The sequence below is a fragment of the Glandiceps talaboti genome, chromosome 16 (assembly GCF_964340395.1).
Source record: "Glandiceps talaboti chromosome 16, keGlaTala1.1, whole genome shotgun sequence".
In the NCBI taxonomy this organism is placed as follows: Eukaryota; Metazoa; Hemichordata; class Enteropneusta; family Spengelidae; genus Glandiceps; species Glandiceps talaboti.
In genome coordinates this window covers 9,777,666-9,797,817 of record NC_135564.1, presented here as the reverse complement: position 1 = coordinate 9,797,817, position 20,152 = coordinate 9,777,666, and the positions used below count along the sequence as shown (strand labels likewise).

At 37.2% G+C, this 20,152-nt stretch overlaps 1 protein-coding gene across 1 annotated transcript; it reads left to right on the top strand.

The window, feature by feature from the left end:
* Window positions 1-18,110: 18,110 nt before the first annotated feature.
* LOC144447774 (galactose-3-O-sulfotransferase 2-like) lies at window positions 18,111-19,181 on the top strand. Its single transcript, XM_078137855.1, has one exon. The coding sequence runs from the start codon at window positions 18,111-18,113 to the stop codon at window positions 19,179-19,181; it is 1,071 nt and encodes a 356-aa protein (XP_077993981.1).
* Window positions 19,182-20,152: the final 971 nt, after the last annotated feature.

Sequence of the window (20,152 nt, the reverse complement as noted above, 5' to 3'; positions counted from 1 at the left end):
TCTTTGTACAGTTACTCTTACCTTTTACGGCTACATCAGGGCTGAAGGTGACTTCCATGATTCTATTTTGAGCTGTTACCGTGGTTCTGGCTACTTTATCACTCCAAGGGTTCTCCATGTAACATTTGATACGATACGAACCTTCATCTGTATACACATGGGTTCCTGGGTGATAAAATAAAAACAAGACAGACGCAAGTGTTTACTGCACATATTCACTACAGAAGAAAACTTTCGTTGGGAAACAAATCATTGGTTTTCATCCGTCCTTAATAGAGAGGCTATGTTACATGTCAATCTGATTAAAAAAATCTGATGTGGTGAAAGTAGCCAGATGTTTTCATTTACTTCTATATTTCCATCACTTTGTGTTCTTTGTTTTGTTCTGGGGTGATTGCTGCCTAAATCCCATGAGAAATATTTTGGAGAAGAAACTCAACAAAATACTGGAAACAACAGATGGAGTGGAAACTTATCAAAATAAAATAATATTAATTTAACAAACATTGTTAGAGAGAAGTCTAAAAATTACTGGAAAGTACCAGTTTTTTTTTACCAATTTACAGCACTCAACTACAAAAACTACTGCTCGAGAAGAAATTTGGCGTCTTGCAAAACTCACCTAATTTTTATATTCATAGCGGGAACCTGAGAAACTCGTGGATAGATTCAAATTTTACAACCAAAATGCTTGAAAGGAAACTTACCTGTAAAGAAAGATTTAGTTCTGGTATAGGTGGCGTCATAGGGTCCACTAGTTGTACCATCACCCCAGTCAAATGTCATAATTACATTACTACCATTGAATGCTACACACTGAGCCTCCAACACTTCTTGTTTGATGTGTGGTGATACAGCATGGAGGCCTGCGTCTCCTATAAGGGCATCAATCTGGATTACAGTGTGTGCTGTTTGTTCACTTACGGCATTATGTGTTCTGGTCACAATAGTGTACGTGTCTGGCACTGCATATTCATGTCCATTCAGACTCCATAACGTGTTAGTTTCATTAAACCCATCACCAAAATCGAAGTCGTAAAAGATTTTGTTTCCTGTTGCAGTTGTGACCCTGATTTCTACATAGACCTTGATAGGGCTGTTTGAACTTTCAATAATGATGTTTGTGATGCGTTCCTGTAATTCAATTCTCATGGGTGGAGACATCATCCAGGACACAACATTAGAGACGTTTACAGTGACATCATAATAACCGACTAGTGGATACACATGTGTGGTTGTTGGGTCAATTGTTGATGCTTCCTCACCATCACCAAAATACCAATGAAAACTAACATCATTGCCTCTAGTCCAAGTCACATGGAATTCAATTTCATCACCCGTTGCTAGGACTTCAGTGATGTTGTCAAGTGCCACGCCTTCCACAGGGTCTTGAATGATGATTGTGTTGCTGTCAGTAACTTTTTTGAAGTTCTTAACAGTACATTCAACTTCATAGGTGTTGAAAGTGGTATAGTTATGGTAAACTTCACCAGTGTTATACACAGTTTCCATTTCCTCATCACCAAAACTCCATTCAAATTCCAGACCTTCCCCACTATGCCAAGTCACTTCACAGAATATTCTTACTGGAATTTCACTTGTACCATAATCAGGCAGTTTTACATAGTTTGGTTTGAATGCCGTGACTTTAAAGCTATGATCCAACACACTAGCTATGTTGTCAGAGTTGATGTCAATGGTGTATGTTCCTGGATCTTCATAGTAGTGTTGGTACAGGGTGCCAAAATTCCAATCACCTGAATCAGCACCGTCTCCATAACTCCACTTGTACACAACCTCATTTCCAGTGATGATTGCAGAGGTGAAGTTAAACCAGCACCCAGCTAAAACTAGATTCCATGCATGAGTTGTATTGTCACCAGGATACAGAGCCAATGAACCATTCAGTCCAGTAATCCTCTCTCTAGCAATAGTATACAATGTAATTTCAACGTCGGTGATATTATTGAATGCTTTCACATGAGTTGAGTAATTACCAATAACATCAAAATGAAACGACTGCTTGTCACTTATCTTTATATCGGGACCATCTTCAAAACTATCAGTTTTATATGGTGCAGAGTGGACAACTGTGTTGCGAGGAAAGGTCCATATCAAACGTGCAAATGTACCTTGTGTAACTTCGACATGCATTTCATAAGGTACATCTGTGCAAGCATAATACATTCCAAGATCACGAGTGAAGTCCATTCCTTGGATGCCAAGTACTCGGTATTGAGAAGCAATCCAGAAAGAGGGGGCCTGTACAGGTGTTTCTAAAGGGTTATTGTATTCGACGGAAACTTCAAACATTCCGGAACTACTGTAACTGTGTGACATCCAACTTGAACTCTTCTTTGACATGATGGCTTTGATGTAGAACTCGATATCTAAATAATTCACAGAGAATTTAAACGGACTGAATTCATCCTTGACATCAGCATGGTTTTGATCAATACAGAACACAGGCTGCGTTGTTGTTGAGTTAACAACCTGGGCAATTTCACCAATTAATGGATAAGCTGCCTTACGATAATACCATGGAAACGTCTCCTCATACGGAATATAGCCAATCAAATCATGTGGTTTGACTTTGATTCTTTCGGGTACATCTAACGTGACTAAATTGTAACCGGGATGAAGGTACACAATAGTCTCCCCAGCAACCTTGTATCCAAGTGTCATGGCAACAAAACGTTCCTGATCTATGCAATCACCATACTCGTGATCATACCCAGTAATAGGTGGGATTGATACATTACACCACTTTCCATCTATATGCTGTACACCTAATTCTGATGCCGTTACGTTGTCACATTGAATCAACTCATGGGTGGCATTCATTTCCATCTGGTAAGTAGTTGTGAAGAGAGTTTCACAGGTTATATTCTGTACACAGAAGGTGGTACCATTACTACAAGCGATTTCACCGGCTGTTGGGCAGGATTGATATCTTGAAACACATATACGATGAAATGCACAATATTTCTCTTCATCACCACAAATCGGTCTGTAAATCTGATAAGAATGATAAACGTGAACAAAAAGTTTAAATTTTCAGTGAATATGAAATGGGCAGAACTCCCACGTCAAACAAAGATCATGAAAGTTGACTACTGAATTCAGCATTTTATGCCAACAAATATATAATGAACTGACAATTTAAGTCGATTCACTTACCTGCAGTTTGACCTGGCCTTCTTTTACAGCATAGACCTCCCATGCCTCTATCTTACCAGTCTGTTTGAACTCATAAGCTGGCATAATAAAGACACCTATCTGATCCAGTGGTTCAAGTAAATCCTGGAATTGTTTGGCTAGTTTTCTTGGAATTGTAGGTCCAATACTGAATCTTTGGGCATCTACAACAAAATATACAGGTCAAAGTTCATGTACGCATGAATATGGGTCACATCTCAAGCCCCTCGACCAGTCTGTGCCCATTACCGGTAGGGCTGAGAAGCACAATTTGAAAAAAAAGATATTAGAAAGAAAATATGACAATTTTGTAACTTACCGGCAACATTGAATTCTGTGGCTGTACTTCCGTCGTTAAAATTCCATGTGACTTTGATAGCTGTACCCTGGTGAATCCAACTTACACATTCAAATGTGTCATCAACTTCAATGAATGGATTGCACTTTGTCTTTACATCTAGGGTGAGACACAATAGACTATTTACATATGGTCTGTTTCAAGTTACCGTTCAGTGACTCTGTTTGATACAACCACAGAGAAACTGGACCTGCATGTGCTACTTTAAGATAGTAAAATTTCTATTTCTTGCTACATTTTGTCTAAATGAAAACACATACTGCAACTAGACTCAGACACCAATGTTTTGATGTCTGCATCCCAAACCTGCATTATGGCATGTAATAGCTCGTTTCATTTAGACAAAATGTTGCAAGAAACTGAAAATGAATCAACAGAAAAGTGAATTTTACATAACATACTAGTACTAGCATTGTATTTTTCTATGTTTGTTTTCTTCCCTGTCGGCCTGGCAGGTTTCGGGGAAACAAAAGTGTTTAATTGATGGAGCGTTCAACAAAAATGATGACAATACCTGATAGAGGTGTTTCTACATATATCTCTCTCCTGGTTTCTATGGGACCAGATGCGTTGTTCCTTGCTGTAGCTATCACTAAGAACATCCCTATCTTTGTGAAGATGTGAGATTCTGGGAAGTCTTTTTCCTCATTCACCCATGTATTATCACCAAAGTCAAACTGGAATACTGAACCCTCCATGCCATCGGACAGACTAATTTCCAGGGTGGTTTCTTTGTACAACTCAAGAAAACCTGAAGGATAACAGTCACAGATACAAACAATACAAAAATTAGTGAGATAAAATATCCTCAGGCCACAGGGAGTAAAAAAAAGTTGGCAAAAATGTGACTTTTGGGATTAGCTCTTCATTTAGACCTGCCATCACACTTGTAACATTGTGAGGGAAGCACAGGGTGCAGCGAGTGTGTAATTAATTTATCAATCGATCAATTGATTGATTGATTAAATTTTTGTGGTGAAATAAAACTTATTTTTTGTGTGATATTGATCAACTGACTGAGATTTTTGTTGTGACATAAAATTTCTTTTCCTTCTTTCCCTGGCTACTTTTCTCATTTTCAGCTGTATATAATTCTCTCTTTATTGACTAAACAAAGAGATCTTGTCCAATGTTTTCCTATTATCTAAATCAAAATACCCCTAATCTTATAATTACCAGGGGGACGGTTACCGCAACAGTTGCTTTATCTTTTAACTTCTAGGAGATTATCACACCAAACAAATACTCAGCCATACACAAACTTTCTTCCGTTTCCTTGTGAGAATAGTTGGTTTTCAGATCAAAGATAAATAAGCAAGTTTTAAAATATAGCTGTGGGTGGCTAGGATGCCTAGTCCGTGAAATCATGAGGGCAGAGAATAAACCTTTACCTGGGTCATGTATCTGGAAATCCTTCACAGATGTTTCAGTGCTGTACATACTGACATATTCATTGCCACCACACACATGAACTGGAGAACCAATGCAGGGAATATCACAGCCTTTCTCATCACTGTCACTGTGTGTCCCTATATCCTGACTACACAAACATATATGACCCTTCTGTATTGCTGCATATGCATAGTCGGTCTTCTTACACAAGCTTATACACTGCATGGGGTCAAGTCCATTGATACTGTAACTGCCTCCTGACAACCTGCTTTCTCTGTCATGGGCTTCATCCTTGTAACAGCCTTCATAGGATTCCTCTGTAGCAAAGAGAAAGGTTAAACTTAATTGCATAGCTGCAAGGCCTAACAAAAAAAAATTGTGTGGTTCCGATTACACTCAATTTTAGAATAGGTGGGGTAGGTAGATTTTTTAAACTATATTTCAGTAGTATTATTTCTTTTCATGTGTGAGAGTCTAGTTCAGGTAGTTATGTTTTCTGTTGTTTTCTATATGGTCTCTGTGTTACTGATTTCTTCTCATCAGATGTATAGCCATTACAGATTGGAAGAACAGTTTTATATTGTATAGTTGAGACTTTTTTTTTCTAGGTGAAAAACTAGGTGGGGGTCGGGTAACTGAAACCACACAACATTTTTCTAAAGGCCTAATTTGGATATTATTTTTTTTGATCAAACAACCAACAATATATACCATGAAAATTATTAAAATACCAATAATTAGAAATTGTGCATATCAAATTAAAGGTCTATTTTATTGATAAGTAGTGTAATAATAAGGCAGAAAAAAAACTGTTTGGTTCCGGTTACCTGACCCTACCTAGTTTTTCACCACTGACCTTAAACGTTTCTTTAGTAAGAAAAATAAAATAAAATCGAGAAAATTGTGAAGTCTTGCTAGGTATAGTGGATGCGGAAACTGATATCAACCTAAAAAGACAATATAAAACTGTTCTTCCAATCTGTAATGGTTGTACATCTGGGAAGAAACCAATAACACAGAGACCATTTGGAACAAAAACCATAACTACATGAACTATACACTCACACTTGAAAATATATATATATATATATATATATATATATATATATATATATATATATATATATATATATATATATATATATATATATATATATATATATAAATCTACCTACATCGAAAAGCCTACACAAAAGGGTCGCATCTCTGCCAGCATTTCTTTGAGGTAAAGTCAGCAAGAATCCCTTAACACCTTGCTAGAAATTGGATTATCAAATCTGATAGGTTTCGCCTGGGGTATATGGTTAAACAAACCCCTATGACATTTTTAGGTTCAAGTTGTAATTTAGATTTACAGTAAAGATCAAGCCTACACGGCTACATGCTAGATGAATGTTAGCTGCAATAATTGTAGTGTTTGCTGTGATTTTTGAGGTTTTTCCCTGTTCTTCTCAAGTTGTGCGTTTTGTCGTTCTGATGTTTAGCTGGAAGCAAACGCTACAATATTCCTGTAAGTTGTACATATTAAACGTAAATGCAAATACACGGAAGTGATTCAGATCTGAATCGCAATGTTGAGTGATTTTTTTTTTGCTAAATTACGCCGTACCTGCCAAATTGGACATTTCCTAACCCCAACATTAATTACAGAGCCTTCAAGACCCAAGAAATGATCAGATATACACACATTTTGAAACGGGTAGTAGTACGCTGATAGTGATATCTCGCTCACGTTTTCAGCGTGATCTCGTCTATCTGCGTTTATGTTACATGAATTGTAGCGTTTGCTTCCATCGGAACGACAACAAACACAAAAACAGTAGAAAAAACCCTCAAAATCACAGCAAACACTAAAATTGTTGCAGCTAGATAAATGTGTAATATCAAAATGCCATTCTTGTCTGTAAGTCTTTTACCCTTTGTCTAAAATTATTTACAAATTTGAAAAATAGCATGGTTTCTGACATCATGTTGGATCGAACTACCCACATCATCTAGTTGTTTCGACAGAGATTTAGAGTATTTTTCGAATAACGACTACTCTTACTTCCAGCAATTTCAGCCACTAAGGGAAACAACATTTGAAATAAAAACAAGATAATAGATGCCTACCACTTTCACCTAAAACGGCTTGACAATTCACACTACTATTAATGTTAAGACCTATCACCAGATCTCCAAAACTTTTTCAAAATCACATACATGTACATTAGCCATTACATTAGCCTCATATTTCGCCGTTCAAAACCAGATGATGTCATCAAATATTTTGAAAGCAATTGAAAGAGGTTGCATTTTGGGCTATTGGGAATATTTTGTCGTAACGTTAATATCAACCAAACAAAATCCACAGTTATTGCAGCTGGTTAAAAGGGAGATGTCGACACAGTTTCGATTTCCCGCCTCGACATTTGTTAATTTATTGTTATTACAAAACAGACAAAACATGTTTTTGATTTACAGCAATTTATATGAATGTGCTATTAACATACCTAGCTCAACTGCGGTGGAAAACCCTATAAGAACTGTTGCCAGCAAAAGTGCCAATATTCTGTGTGAACAGCGCATTTTAGGCTCCCCTACTCCCTATTTTATTCGACTGCTAAGTTCTAGTATGCGTCGAACTTTGAATGCCGCCATGATCTGAAACTTATTTTTGGCGTCTTTGCAAAACAGGTCACCGGTGGTGGCGCACTACATCTTAAACATCAACATGTCCCATGACCATGTCCACATGTCCACGTCATTGTGTCATACCATCCTGCCCGGTTGATACTGACCGCAGCTTAGCCTACCTGTAGTACTGCTGCACTATTTCAGCTATCGTAACTGCTCATTTGATTTGGTTTTATTTTTGCCCATCCTCCGATTTATAGTTGCTAGTATAGTAGTATTTAAAGTGGACAAATGGATGAGGATTTGGTATTTATTTCAGATTTTTAATTTATATAAGTACTTTATCATGGCTTCCTACATGATAAATCAATGTGAAACTACATAGATCAAGTCTGTGTCTGTCCCTCATTATCTTGCAGATTTGTTTAAGAATAAGATATTTTGATCTTTTGCAATTCATGGGTTACCAATAAGAACTTGGCATATGTTGTGTTACATTGATTTTTCAAGTGGGAAGCCATGATAGAATTGTTTTACAAATTAAAAATCTAAAATAAATACCAAATCCTCACCCACAGGTCCACTTTAAGCCATGCCTTGCCACAGTGATAAGAGCAAAAATATAAGAAACATAAATTAGATTACAATACAATCCGTATCCCACAAAACTCTCATGATGACACCTTCTGATGGATTCATCATATGAACAGATTGCACGATTTGCATATGTCTAATTGTGTATTCAGCCGATCAGTTCACCATGATCGCTGGCTAGTGGGGAGCCGTGAGGGTGTGGGAAGTATGTCACTGTGAATACTGTTTTGAAAATGAAGACATGTATAGCAGTTGTAATATGCCAAGACAGACGATAACAGGGAACATTATATTGTTTTAACAGATAACCCTTTCAAAACCTGTCACAAACAATACATCACAAATAAGAGATACCACAGCTGCAGCTGCTGAGATATCAAAACATGTATGGAACTTACAGCTAAAATGATGTAGGCTTGGTGTTTCATTCATGTGACTTGACATTTGATACACACCCTCAGATAACTTCTAATTGCAAAATAAACAATGACATAATTAGTGCCGAACACAGTGGGGATGTAGAAGTAATCAAGTTTAATATTGATTATCAGTTAGAGAATAAACCATTGATGCTGGATGATTTGTCCAGATGTGTAATGTTTTCATTAGAAGCCAGTTTTTATGCACTGTGAAAGAATAGTGCAATGCTTATCATAATCAGTGTTTTAATGTGACTGGAAAAAGGATCATTCTGTGTTTATTGTGTCTCTGTTATTGTTAGTCTAGAGTTGGAATATATCTAGCTCTGTGTCAAAAAAAAGTAATGTCCCATGAGTGTAACACCAAGCCTATATCATTTTAGCTATAAAGCGGAAAGGCCAAGAGTATAGCATTCAATGACTGGTCAGGCATCAAACATGCGGCATTCAATTTAAAAGTATCAAAGCGATGTGACCTTTGCCTGGCAGAAAAGCTATGCATAATGTACTGCTGACAATTTTATTAAATAAACGTTCAGCATTAATATCAAAGTGCCGACATCAAAATCGATATGTATTGACCAACTTCCACTGTGGCACCCATATCACTTGAAATGGAATTTGTTGAACTTTGAATTTAGAACTTCATAGAACTATACTATACCGTTAGTCGTCTGATGATCGCAACAGTGTGTTGAACAGCTCATGTGTATCTTTCTACGATCACGCTACGATCATCTCTGGACAGAGAGATGTGGGAAATGAAAACCACTACACGCGTAATAACTAGACTATTCTCGTAATTACTCTACCGTACACGTCTCTATCATTTTAGTCAGTGTTGATATGTCTGTCTGTCTGTCTGTCTGTCTGTCTGTCTGTCTGCTTCTTTCTTTGTCATGTGTTTGTTTGTTTGTTTGTTTTTATTTTACATTTGTCGTCAACATAAATAGCTAAACCTGGGCTACCTATTTTTAATTGCCGTGATTATTCTGTCGTGCATGTCATATTGGTTAATGTTGATGTTTTGTTTGTTTGATTGTCTGTCTGTCTGTCTGTCTGTCTGTCTGTCTGTCTGTCTGTCTGTCTGTCTGTCTGTCTGTCTGTCTGTCTGTCTGTCTGTTTGTCTGTCTGGTTTTTTTGTAATGTTGTCATAAACATAACTAAGTTCCTTGATGTAGCATGTTGTTAACATAGACATCCCGTCATTGCATTATCCAGTGTTTCCAGTAGTCTAGGAATGATCTTTTGCCCCAATTATCTCTCAGACTACGTCATATAGTGTAGTAGGAAAGTGTGCTCCCCCTACTTAGTGCCCGAGAGGTGGAGCAAATGAATATAACCTACCGAAATTCTAGCTATCAAAATCTTCTGCAGCCGCTGGAGAAAGGGTAAACAGTGCATGTCAAAAACAATAGTAACAGTACTGACAGACAGTTTTGATTGGTTACTTCGATTCAGTTTACTACAAACTCCGCCTCCAGTCTGAAGGTAAGTCACATGATCATGAGGACGCGATAACGTCATCACGTTTATATCAACGCTCCAACATAATATGATTAGGTTATCCCTGTAGGTGGTAAGAACGGAATATTGAGTAGTTTGACTACAAAGAGAAGGAGAGGAGAAAATCGAATCCCAATAGCTAAACTACAACAATGAGGAACAAAATGCGTATAGTAGTGGTGTTTATAGTCACTATAACACTTGTCGGAATTTCTAGGTTTTGGTTGTCATCATCATTACGACAGCAAAGCAACAACATTAAGCCAGTCTCGCCGTAAGTATACACATTACTCTGTGGTAATTTTGTTAAATGTAATACCCTTATGAATCATACCGCAAGTATGCTCTGCTTGCATTATTGCTTGCAATGGTCGGGCCGTTACTCGATTGTGATTGAGTTTATCATGAGGGTGTATGCGTGTGATGCGCAGTGACAACTTACGGGGAGTTTCACATTACTGTTAATCTTTTCTGCTTGATACAACCTCGCAGAAACCCCACAGAAACTGCATATCACATGGAAGATCGTATTTATTTTGCTGCATGTTCGTGATGGTAGGCTAAATGAAATAAACCATTTAAATGTATTGCAACTCCGTGCATTCCCGCACCAATATCCAAACACGTGATGAAGGGTGCGTAAAATATCATTTGCGGTGTTCATTTAACGTTTGTTTGGTGGCATGCTTAGTTCATCTCACTTCGACAAAATGTAGCACAGAACTGTACTCATTAAATCTTGCTATCTTAAAGTGTAGCATGTCCAGTTTCTGTGTGATTGTATCAAACAGAAAAGCTGAACAGTATTGTGAAATTCACTGTACATCAGCTCCATATCTAGAAAACTACTCAATGCAAGGGTTATATTGTGTTAACCATTTGTCTGTCATCGCAATCACGCCCCTTAACGGTTGGCTTTAGAGCAAACGGCCATTATGGTCGTGCAATATTAATTAGAAACAGTTTATCAATACACTAACCATAGGATTTACACTTATCTTGTTTCTAGAATGAAAACACTAAGTAACCTGCGAGGTAAACTTGCCAATCAAAGAGGTAGCCTTACCCATCAACGAACGAATACAATAATATCACCCTTGAAACTTCCATGTGAACCTCAACGCAATTTTGTGTTCATAAAAACCGAAAAAACCGGTAGCACTACTCTGGCAACACTTTTATTCCGGTACGGTTTAAAACATGATCTTGTTGCAGCTCTAGATGACAGATTAACAATACATATGCGTATGAACGGAACGAGTAACAGTGTGATGATTCATCCCTACAATTGTACAAATTTTCCAGGTTACAACTTTATTGCAAACCACTTGGGGTATAATCGAAAAGCGCTGGATAAAATCATAAAGAATGGCAAATATTTTACAATTCTGAGATCACCCATAACAAGGGCCGAATCCTCATTCTACTATTACCGTTATGATGACGGTTATCGTCAATTCTCAAATCCTTTCTCAGCTTATCTGCAAACCTTTGTCTCGCAAAACGATACTAGTATTACAACACAAAAACTGAATCATACTCATATTTTTAATGCCACCGAACGGATACGAGAACCAAATCATTCTCATATGTTTAATGGCAATTTTGACAGGTTAGTACTAGGTAGGCCTAAACTAATGAATGACACGTTCATCCATAATTCGATCAGGAAGCTCGATAGCGAATTTGATTTAATAATGTTGACTGAGTACTACGACGAGTCACTCGTCTTACTGCGAAAGATGATGTGTTGGGAGTACGAAGATATGGTGTACAGGTCTCAGAGGATTCATGGAGGAATACGAATGCCTATCACACCGGATCTGGAAGGGATAATAAAAAAACAGTCAAACTTGGACTGGCCATTATATGAATATTTTAACAAAACATTCTGGGAAAAGGTTAAAAGTTATGAGGGAGATTTTGAAGAGGATCTTGCAAAACTTAGATCTGTTCAAAATGAAGTTGACGACCAATGCCACAAACCACAACAACCGCGATCTGACTATTGCGAAATGCTAGGAAAGGACACGGGTGCAACTTTGCAGGTTGTTATTAAAAACCAGCGGAAGTGGGATTGTTGATGTGTAAATAGTCCTGTCTTTAACATGACTAGATGGATCCTACTGGTAGGTTTGCAATCGAGATATCGAAGACCTTTGGTGTTTGGTTGTGTCATTTACGATCATGGTAGCCAGTCTAGGCAGGTCGTGACTGGAGGCGAGAACGACAATGTATCTTTAAATGCTATACATATGAACTTATTGGCTAAACGCTCGGCGACGGCAGTAGTCATGTTATTCACTGCAGGAAATCACTATTCACTCTAGTAGAATCATTGCTCACTGCATTGAATCACTGCTCTTTGCATTAAAAGTCACACTGTATGGAGAATCACTTCACTGCATAGAGTTACTTCATTGCATGGAATTACTGCTCACTGCATCGAACACCTATTTACTGTATGGACTCACTATTCATTGCAAGAAATATATGTTTACTTCATGGAATCCCTATTCACAGCATGAAATACCTGTTCACTGCATGGAATCACTATTCATTGCATGAAATACCTGTTCACTCCATGGAATCACTATTCATTGCATGAAATACCTGTTCACTGCATGGAATCACTATTCATTTCATGGCACACCTGTTCACTACAGGGCGTCACAATATATTCGTTCACTACATCGAGACTTTTCATTGCATGACATCAGTACCTGTTAATCCAGTAACACGGATTAACCTCAGTTATTTCCTAACCCATGTCACGTGTACACATTATTATATAATCTTGGCTGTTTTTACATCGTACCATATACTATATTATACTATGCTTTACCATACTATACATTGTCCTATGCCATACCATACCATGCCATGCCATGCCATACAATATCATACTATACCATACCATACCATACCACACCACACCTTGCCATACCACACCACACCATGGTGCACCATACCAGACTTCACTACAATATACTAGACTACACTACACCACACTGGACTAGACTAGACTAGACTAGACTGCACTAGACTAAACTATACCTGACTAGACTAGACTACACTAGACTAGACTAGACTACACTAGACTACACTAGACTAGACTAGACTACACTACACTACATCACACTACACAACACTGCATTGCATTACATTGCACTCTACTGCACTACACTGAATTAACTACACTTAGTCTATAAAATACAATACTATAGAGTACTTTAATATATTGTATTTAACAAAACATCATTATGCTTAAAATAGACAGATGAAATTACATACAGTAATATTATATAATAGTAAAACGTAACAATTTTCTCCAGGCTGTTACCGACAAATTCATCACTGTACTTGTGGGTTATAATTATAATAGTTAGCTATGAACATCATATATGGATTGTTTTGACATTCCTGTATGCACTGTGACGGAATGCATCGGCTACAGCCTTGTCAGAAACCATACTGCATAATCTTTCACTGGATGGATATTTTTATCATAGTATACGTGTATTAGTCTTTCAACTGGTGAATTATGAGATGAAATGCTGAGTTTGGTAATGTTAATATTCTGTGATTACCATGAACTCTAATTAGGGTGACCCGAAAACGAATGACAATCCGAATGACAGAAAACGAATGACAGCATTGACAGTATGTACACAACTGAATGACACCCTTTTCTACACTTAGTTGAATAAATCAAATGAAATTGATTTTTGGGTCCGCACCTTGAAATTAATAATCACACATACTGCAAGGGAAAGTTAATATGTATCGATGTAGCCAAAACCTTGTTTGCACATGATATCAAAGCATGGATGACCCAAAATAAACTACAGCTTAATGATGGCAAAACGTAGGTCCTCTCAGTTCAACAGGCTTCCATGTCCCATCAACCACATCAACATTATATTGGATCGTGTTCTGTGCAGTTAGTGGATTCAGCACGTAACATTGGTGTAACATTTGATGACTGTTATAATCTCAAGAAACACAACAGGTCGCATACGCCAGTATCTTAAAAAGGAAGTCTGTCAAAAGCTTGTTCATGCACTTATATCATCTAAACGTGACTACTGCAATGCCCTTACGTATGGGCTGCCATTCAAAGACATTGTCCCTCTTCAACATGCCCAAAATACAACAGCTAGGATTGCATCATGTACAAAAACAGAAAACAGATTGCAAGGATTTTGTAATAAAGCATCTCCAAATAGGCTTTTGCTGTATCTTTCCTGAAAGACTTTATCGTTTGCTATTTTGTGACTGATTTTCAGCTATAACAACTATGCCTGATGTTAGTTATAAAAAAAACTTTCCGCCAGAGTTTAATAAAAATATAGAAAAAAAAAACGATATGACTTTGAATTTTGAATATGACTTTGACCTTTGATCGGAAATTTCATACGATCATTGAGTTGTCCGTCACCCCAAACATATATACACATGTTACTTTGATTATGATTATTGCATTTCTGGGGCATGAGATACGGCGTTTTAAATTTTTTTTAGCAGCCTTCAAAATAATGTCAATGTTATCATGGAAACCGTCTCTGCGAGTTTGCGCAAGAGAATCCAGAGGGGCAACATCAGTTTTCTGAAGGCCCAGATGTTACATTAACCGAATATACTGCCAAAAATTGTACTTCAAGCAGGGCAATTTTTGCTAAAATTTCAGCCATGTCGCCCTGACTGTATACAAATTCTTTTTTCTTGCTTTAAAAAAATAAATTCTATCATATTGACTAAAAAATGTCTTATGTTTTTTGGTGCAAAAAAGAACCAGTGCAGACCGGTCCATGTTAGTCAATGTGTTCACTAGCTCTGTTTGATGCATAACTACACACTCAGAAACCAAAGAGCAGAGGAAACTACACATGCTACTTGTTTATACAATCTGCTGCAGATTTAAATAAAAATAGTGACAAAGTATCACACCTCTATAGTTTATGTGTTTGCTTTTTTTCAGTGTTTATCTACGTCATATTTTTACCGTTAATATGGGTAGTATCTTCACTGAATTGCATCAAGTCCATTTTTTTTTTGCAATATGTATACATCATCATTGCACTGTTGCTATGGGCGTAGTCATGTTGCTCGTCATCAGTGTATTTGCTTTTTGGATGTTTATCGACTTGCATAATCATCCTTACTTTTATCTTAGTAATATATCCCACCATCTGGCTGTTTGTATGGGCGTGGTCTTGTTGCTAGGTATATATGTCGATATTTTGGAATCTCTGTCCCCCTGTCTATTACTCATTCTTGTTATCTTTGTAATGTACAGTTACATACTGTTGCTATGGGCGTGGTCTTATGAACAGCCATATTTGTATACAGATTTTCAGTCTCTATTCATTTGCTTGTTAACCCATGTTGGTATCTATGCAAATATACATCATAACTTGGTTGTTGCTATGGGCGACTTCTTGTTGCTAGGTATATTTGCAAACATTGTTTGAATCTTTAGTCACTTGCCTTCTCATCCCTGTTATTATATTTGCAATACACATCATCATTTGACTGTTGCTATGGGTGTGGTTTGGTTGTTGTAGTCTTCTTTGCATACAATTGTGGAATATTTTATCAATTTTTAAATCCATTTTTTCATTTTGAGTTGTTTACACACAAACAAACAAACAAACAAACAAACAAACAAACATAAACACACACACGCACGTACACACGCACTCCCACACACATACGCTTTACCATCAGTTCAGTAGTTCTAACCAGAGGCAAGCTAGCATAAACAAACGGAACGTGTTACAAACAGGGAAAGTAAACAAAGTTGAGTTGTGATTCATAACACCTGGCACCGCATGTTGGAACTGGGATATATATGTATATATTTATTACTGGATACCAGGGCTATTTGAAAACATGATGTGATTTTCCAATACTATAAAACAAACACTACTTTAAAACTTATCTATTGATTGCGATGCAAATTATTTACCTGGTTAATATGTAAGTTCTAAGCATGTTTGTTCAAATATGATGGAGTTTTACTCATCAGCGATCAAATTAGCATGCTTTTAGTGGTTTGAAAAACACCCCCTAGACTCAACCCTTTTGTGTGATTTTAACGCCAACCATTTCATTGTGATTATGCACGGTGACCATATTGAAATTGTCGTAACGCTCTAGTCCCTATACACGCTAGGAGAGAGATCGTAGAAAACGAAAACCACTACATGTGTAATACCTAGACTACTCTCGTAATTACTCTGCCATATATATATATATATAACAAAACTATTACGCTCTGCCACTGCGGTATAGAGCACTGTCTTAGCAGATTGATACTCACCGAGTTATATATATATATATATATATATATATATATATATATTATTATATATGTATATTATATATATATATATATATATATATATATACATATATATATATATATATATATATATATATATATATATATATATATATATATAGGAAGTCAGTGGTAAGATTTGTCCGTAGTACAGTGCTCGATACGTCTGCATGCAGAGCGGAGTATATGTTGAGGGTAGAAGAAAATCATACGTACATCAACATCTCCTGACAAATGATTTACTCACGAAACAGGCTTGTAGAGACGAAAAACCCGACTTGATTTTCTTCTACCCTCAACATATATATATATATATATATATATATATATATATATATATATATATATATATATATATATAATTTTAGTCGGTGTTGATATGTCTGTCTGTCTGTCTGTCTGTCTGTTTGTCATTGTTTTTTGTTTTTTGTCGTAAACATAACTAAGTTCCCTGTAGTTTTATTAACATACATATCCCGTCATTGCATTATCCAGTCATCCCAGTAGTCTAGGAATTATCTCTGGCCCTATTGCAATTATTTCCCAGACTACGTCTATAGTGTGGTATGAAAGTGTGCTACTCCTTACTTAGTGCCAGAGAGAGAGACAGGCAGTTTTGATTGGTTACTTCCATTCAGTTTACTACAAACTCCACCTCCACTATGAAGCTAAGTCACATGAGGACACGATAACGTCATCACGTTTATATCAGCGCTTCAATACAATATGATTAGGTTATCCCTGTAGGTGGTAAGAACGGAATATTGAGTCTTTGACTACAAAGAGAAGGAGAGGAGAAAATCGAATCCCAATAGCTAAACTACAACAATGCGGAAGAACATGCGTTTACTAGTGGTGTTAGTCACTATAACACTTGTCGGAATTTCTAGGTTTTGGTTGTCTTCGTTACGACAGCAAAGCAACAACATTAAGGCAGTCTCTCTGTAAGTACACACGTTAGTCTGTGTTAATTTGTGTGTTAAATGTAGTACCCCTAATGAATTATACCGCAAGTAAGCTCTGCTTGTATGGCTTGCATTGGTCCTGTGACTCGATTGTGATAAAGTCTGTCGCTATTTTTTTTACGTATATGTGGGATGCGAAGTGACAACTTTACAGTGAATTTCACAGTACTGTTCATCGTTTCTGCTTGATATCATTCCACGCAGAAGCCAACAGGAAACTGCATATGCAAGATCCCATTCTTTTGCTACATTTAGTCTAAATGAAATAAATCACTCACATTTAAATGTATTGCAATTCTATGCCGACATTCGGGCGCCAATATACAAACACCCGATGAAGGGTGCGTAAAATATCATTTACGGTGTTCATTTAACGTTTGTTTGGAGGCATGCTTAGTTCATTTCATTTCGACAAAATGTAGCACAGAACTGTACTCATTAAATCTTGCTATCTTAAAGTGTAGCATGTCCAGTTTCTGTGTGATTGTATCAAACAGAAAAGCTGAACAGTATTGTGAAATTCACTGTACATCAGCTCCATATCTAGAAAACTACTCAGTGCAAGGGTTATATTGTGTTAACCATTTGTCTGTCATCGCAATCACGCCCCTTAACGGTTGGCTTTAGAGCAAACGGCCATTATGGTCGTGCAATATTAATTAGAAACAGTTTATCAATACACTAACCATAGGATTTACACTTATCTTGTTTCCAGAATGAAAACACTAAGTAACCTGCGAGGTAAACTTGCCTATCAAAGAGGTAGCCTTATCCATCAACGAACGAATACAATAATATCACCCTTGAAACTTCCATGTGAACCTCAACGCAATTTTGTGTTCATAAAAACCGACAAAACCGGTGGCAGTACTCTGGCAACAGTTTTATTCCGGTACGGTTTAAAACACGATCTTGTTGCAGCTCTCGATGATAGATTAACAGTACATATGCGTATGAACGGAACGAGTAACAGTGTGATGATTCATCCCTACAATTGTACAAATTTTCCAGGTTACAACTTTATAGCAAACCACTTGGGTTATAATCGAAAAGCGCTGGATAAAATCATAAAGGATGGCAAATATTTTACAATTCTGAGATCACCCATAACAAGGGCCGAATCCGCATTCTACTATTACCGTTATGATGACGGTTATCGTCAATTCTCAAATCCTTTCTCAGCTTATCTGCAAACCTTTGTCTCGCAAAACGATACTAGTATTACTACACGAAAGCTGAATGATACTCATATTTTTAATGCCACTGAACGGATACGAAAACCGAATTATTCTCATATGTTTAATGGCAATTTTAACAGGTTAGTAGGTAGGCCTAAACTAATGAATGACACGTTCATCCATAATTCGATCAGGAAGCTCGATATCGAATTTGATTTAATAATGTTGACTGAGTACTACGACGAGTCACTCGTCTTACTGCGAAAGATGATGTGTTGGGAGTACGAAGATATGGTGTACAGGTCTCACAAGATTCATGGAGGAATGCGAATGCCTATCACACCGGATCTGGAAAGGATAATCAAAAAACAATCAAACTTGGACTGGCCATTATATGAATATTTTAACAAAACGTTCTGGGAAAAGGTCAAACGTTATGAGGGAGATTTTGAAGAGGATCTTGCAAAACTTAGATCTGTTCAAAATGAAGTTGATGACCAATGCCTCAAACCACAACAACCGCGATCTGACTATTGCGAAATGCTAGGAAAGGACACGGGTTCAACTTTGCAGGTTGTTATTAAAAACCAGCGGAAGTGGGATTGTTGATGTGTAAATAGTCCTTTCTTTAACATGACTACATGGCTCCTATTGGTAGGTTTGCAATCACGTGATGTACGAGATATCGAAGAACTTTGGTTCTTTGGTTCTCTCATTTACGATGGTAGCCAGTCTTTGAGGGCGCTAGGCAGGTCGTGACTGGAGGCGAGAACGAGGATGTATCTTTAAATGCGCATATTTGCTAAACGCTCGGCAACGGCAGTAGTCATGAACATTATTCACTGCATGGAATCACTATCCATTCTAGTAAAATCATTATTCACTGCATAGAATCACTGCTTTTTGCATTAAAAGTCACTTCACACTGTATGGAATCTCTTCACTGCATAGAGACACTTCATTGCATGGAATATTACTGCTCACTGCATGGAATACCTGTTTACTGCATGGAATCACTATTCATTGCATGAAATACCTGTTCACTGCACGGAATCCTATTCGTTGCATGAAATACCTATTCACTGCATGGAATCACTATTCATTGCATGAAATACCTATTCACTTCATGTAATCCCTATTCACAGCATGAAATACCTGTTCACTGCATGGATTCACTATTCATTGCATGAAATACCTGTTTACTTCATGGAATCCCTATTCACAGCATGAAATACCTGTTCACTGCATGGATTCACTATTCATTGCATGAAATACCTGTTCACTTCATGTAATCCCTATTCACAGCATGAAATACCTATTCACTGCATGGATTCACTATTCATTGCATGAAATACCTGTTTACTTCATGGAATCCCTATTCACAGCATGAAATACCTGTTCACTGCATGGAATCACTATTCATTGCATGGCACACCTGTTCACTGCAGGGCGTCACAATATATTCGTTCACTACATCGAGACTTTTCATTGTATGGCATCAGTACCTGTTAATCCAGTAACATGGATTAACCTCAGTTATTTCCTAACCCATGTCACGTGTACACATTATTATATAATCT

Coding starts and splice junctions, on each gene's coding strand:
- LOC144447774 (XM_078137855.1), top strand. CDS start 18,111: ATGAAAACACTAAGTAACCTGCGAGGTAAACTTGCCTATCAAAGAGGT.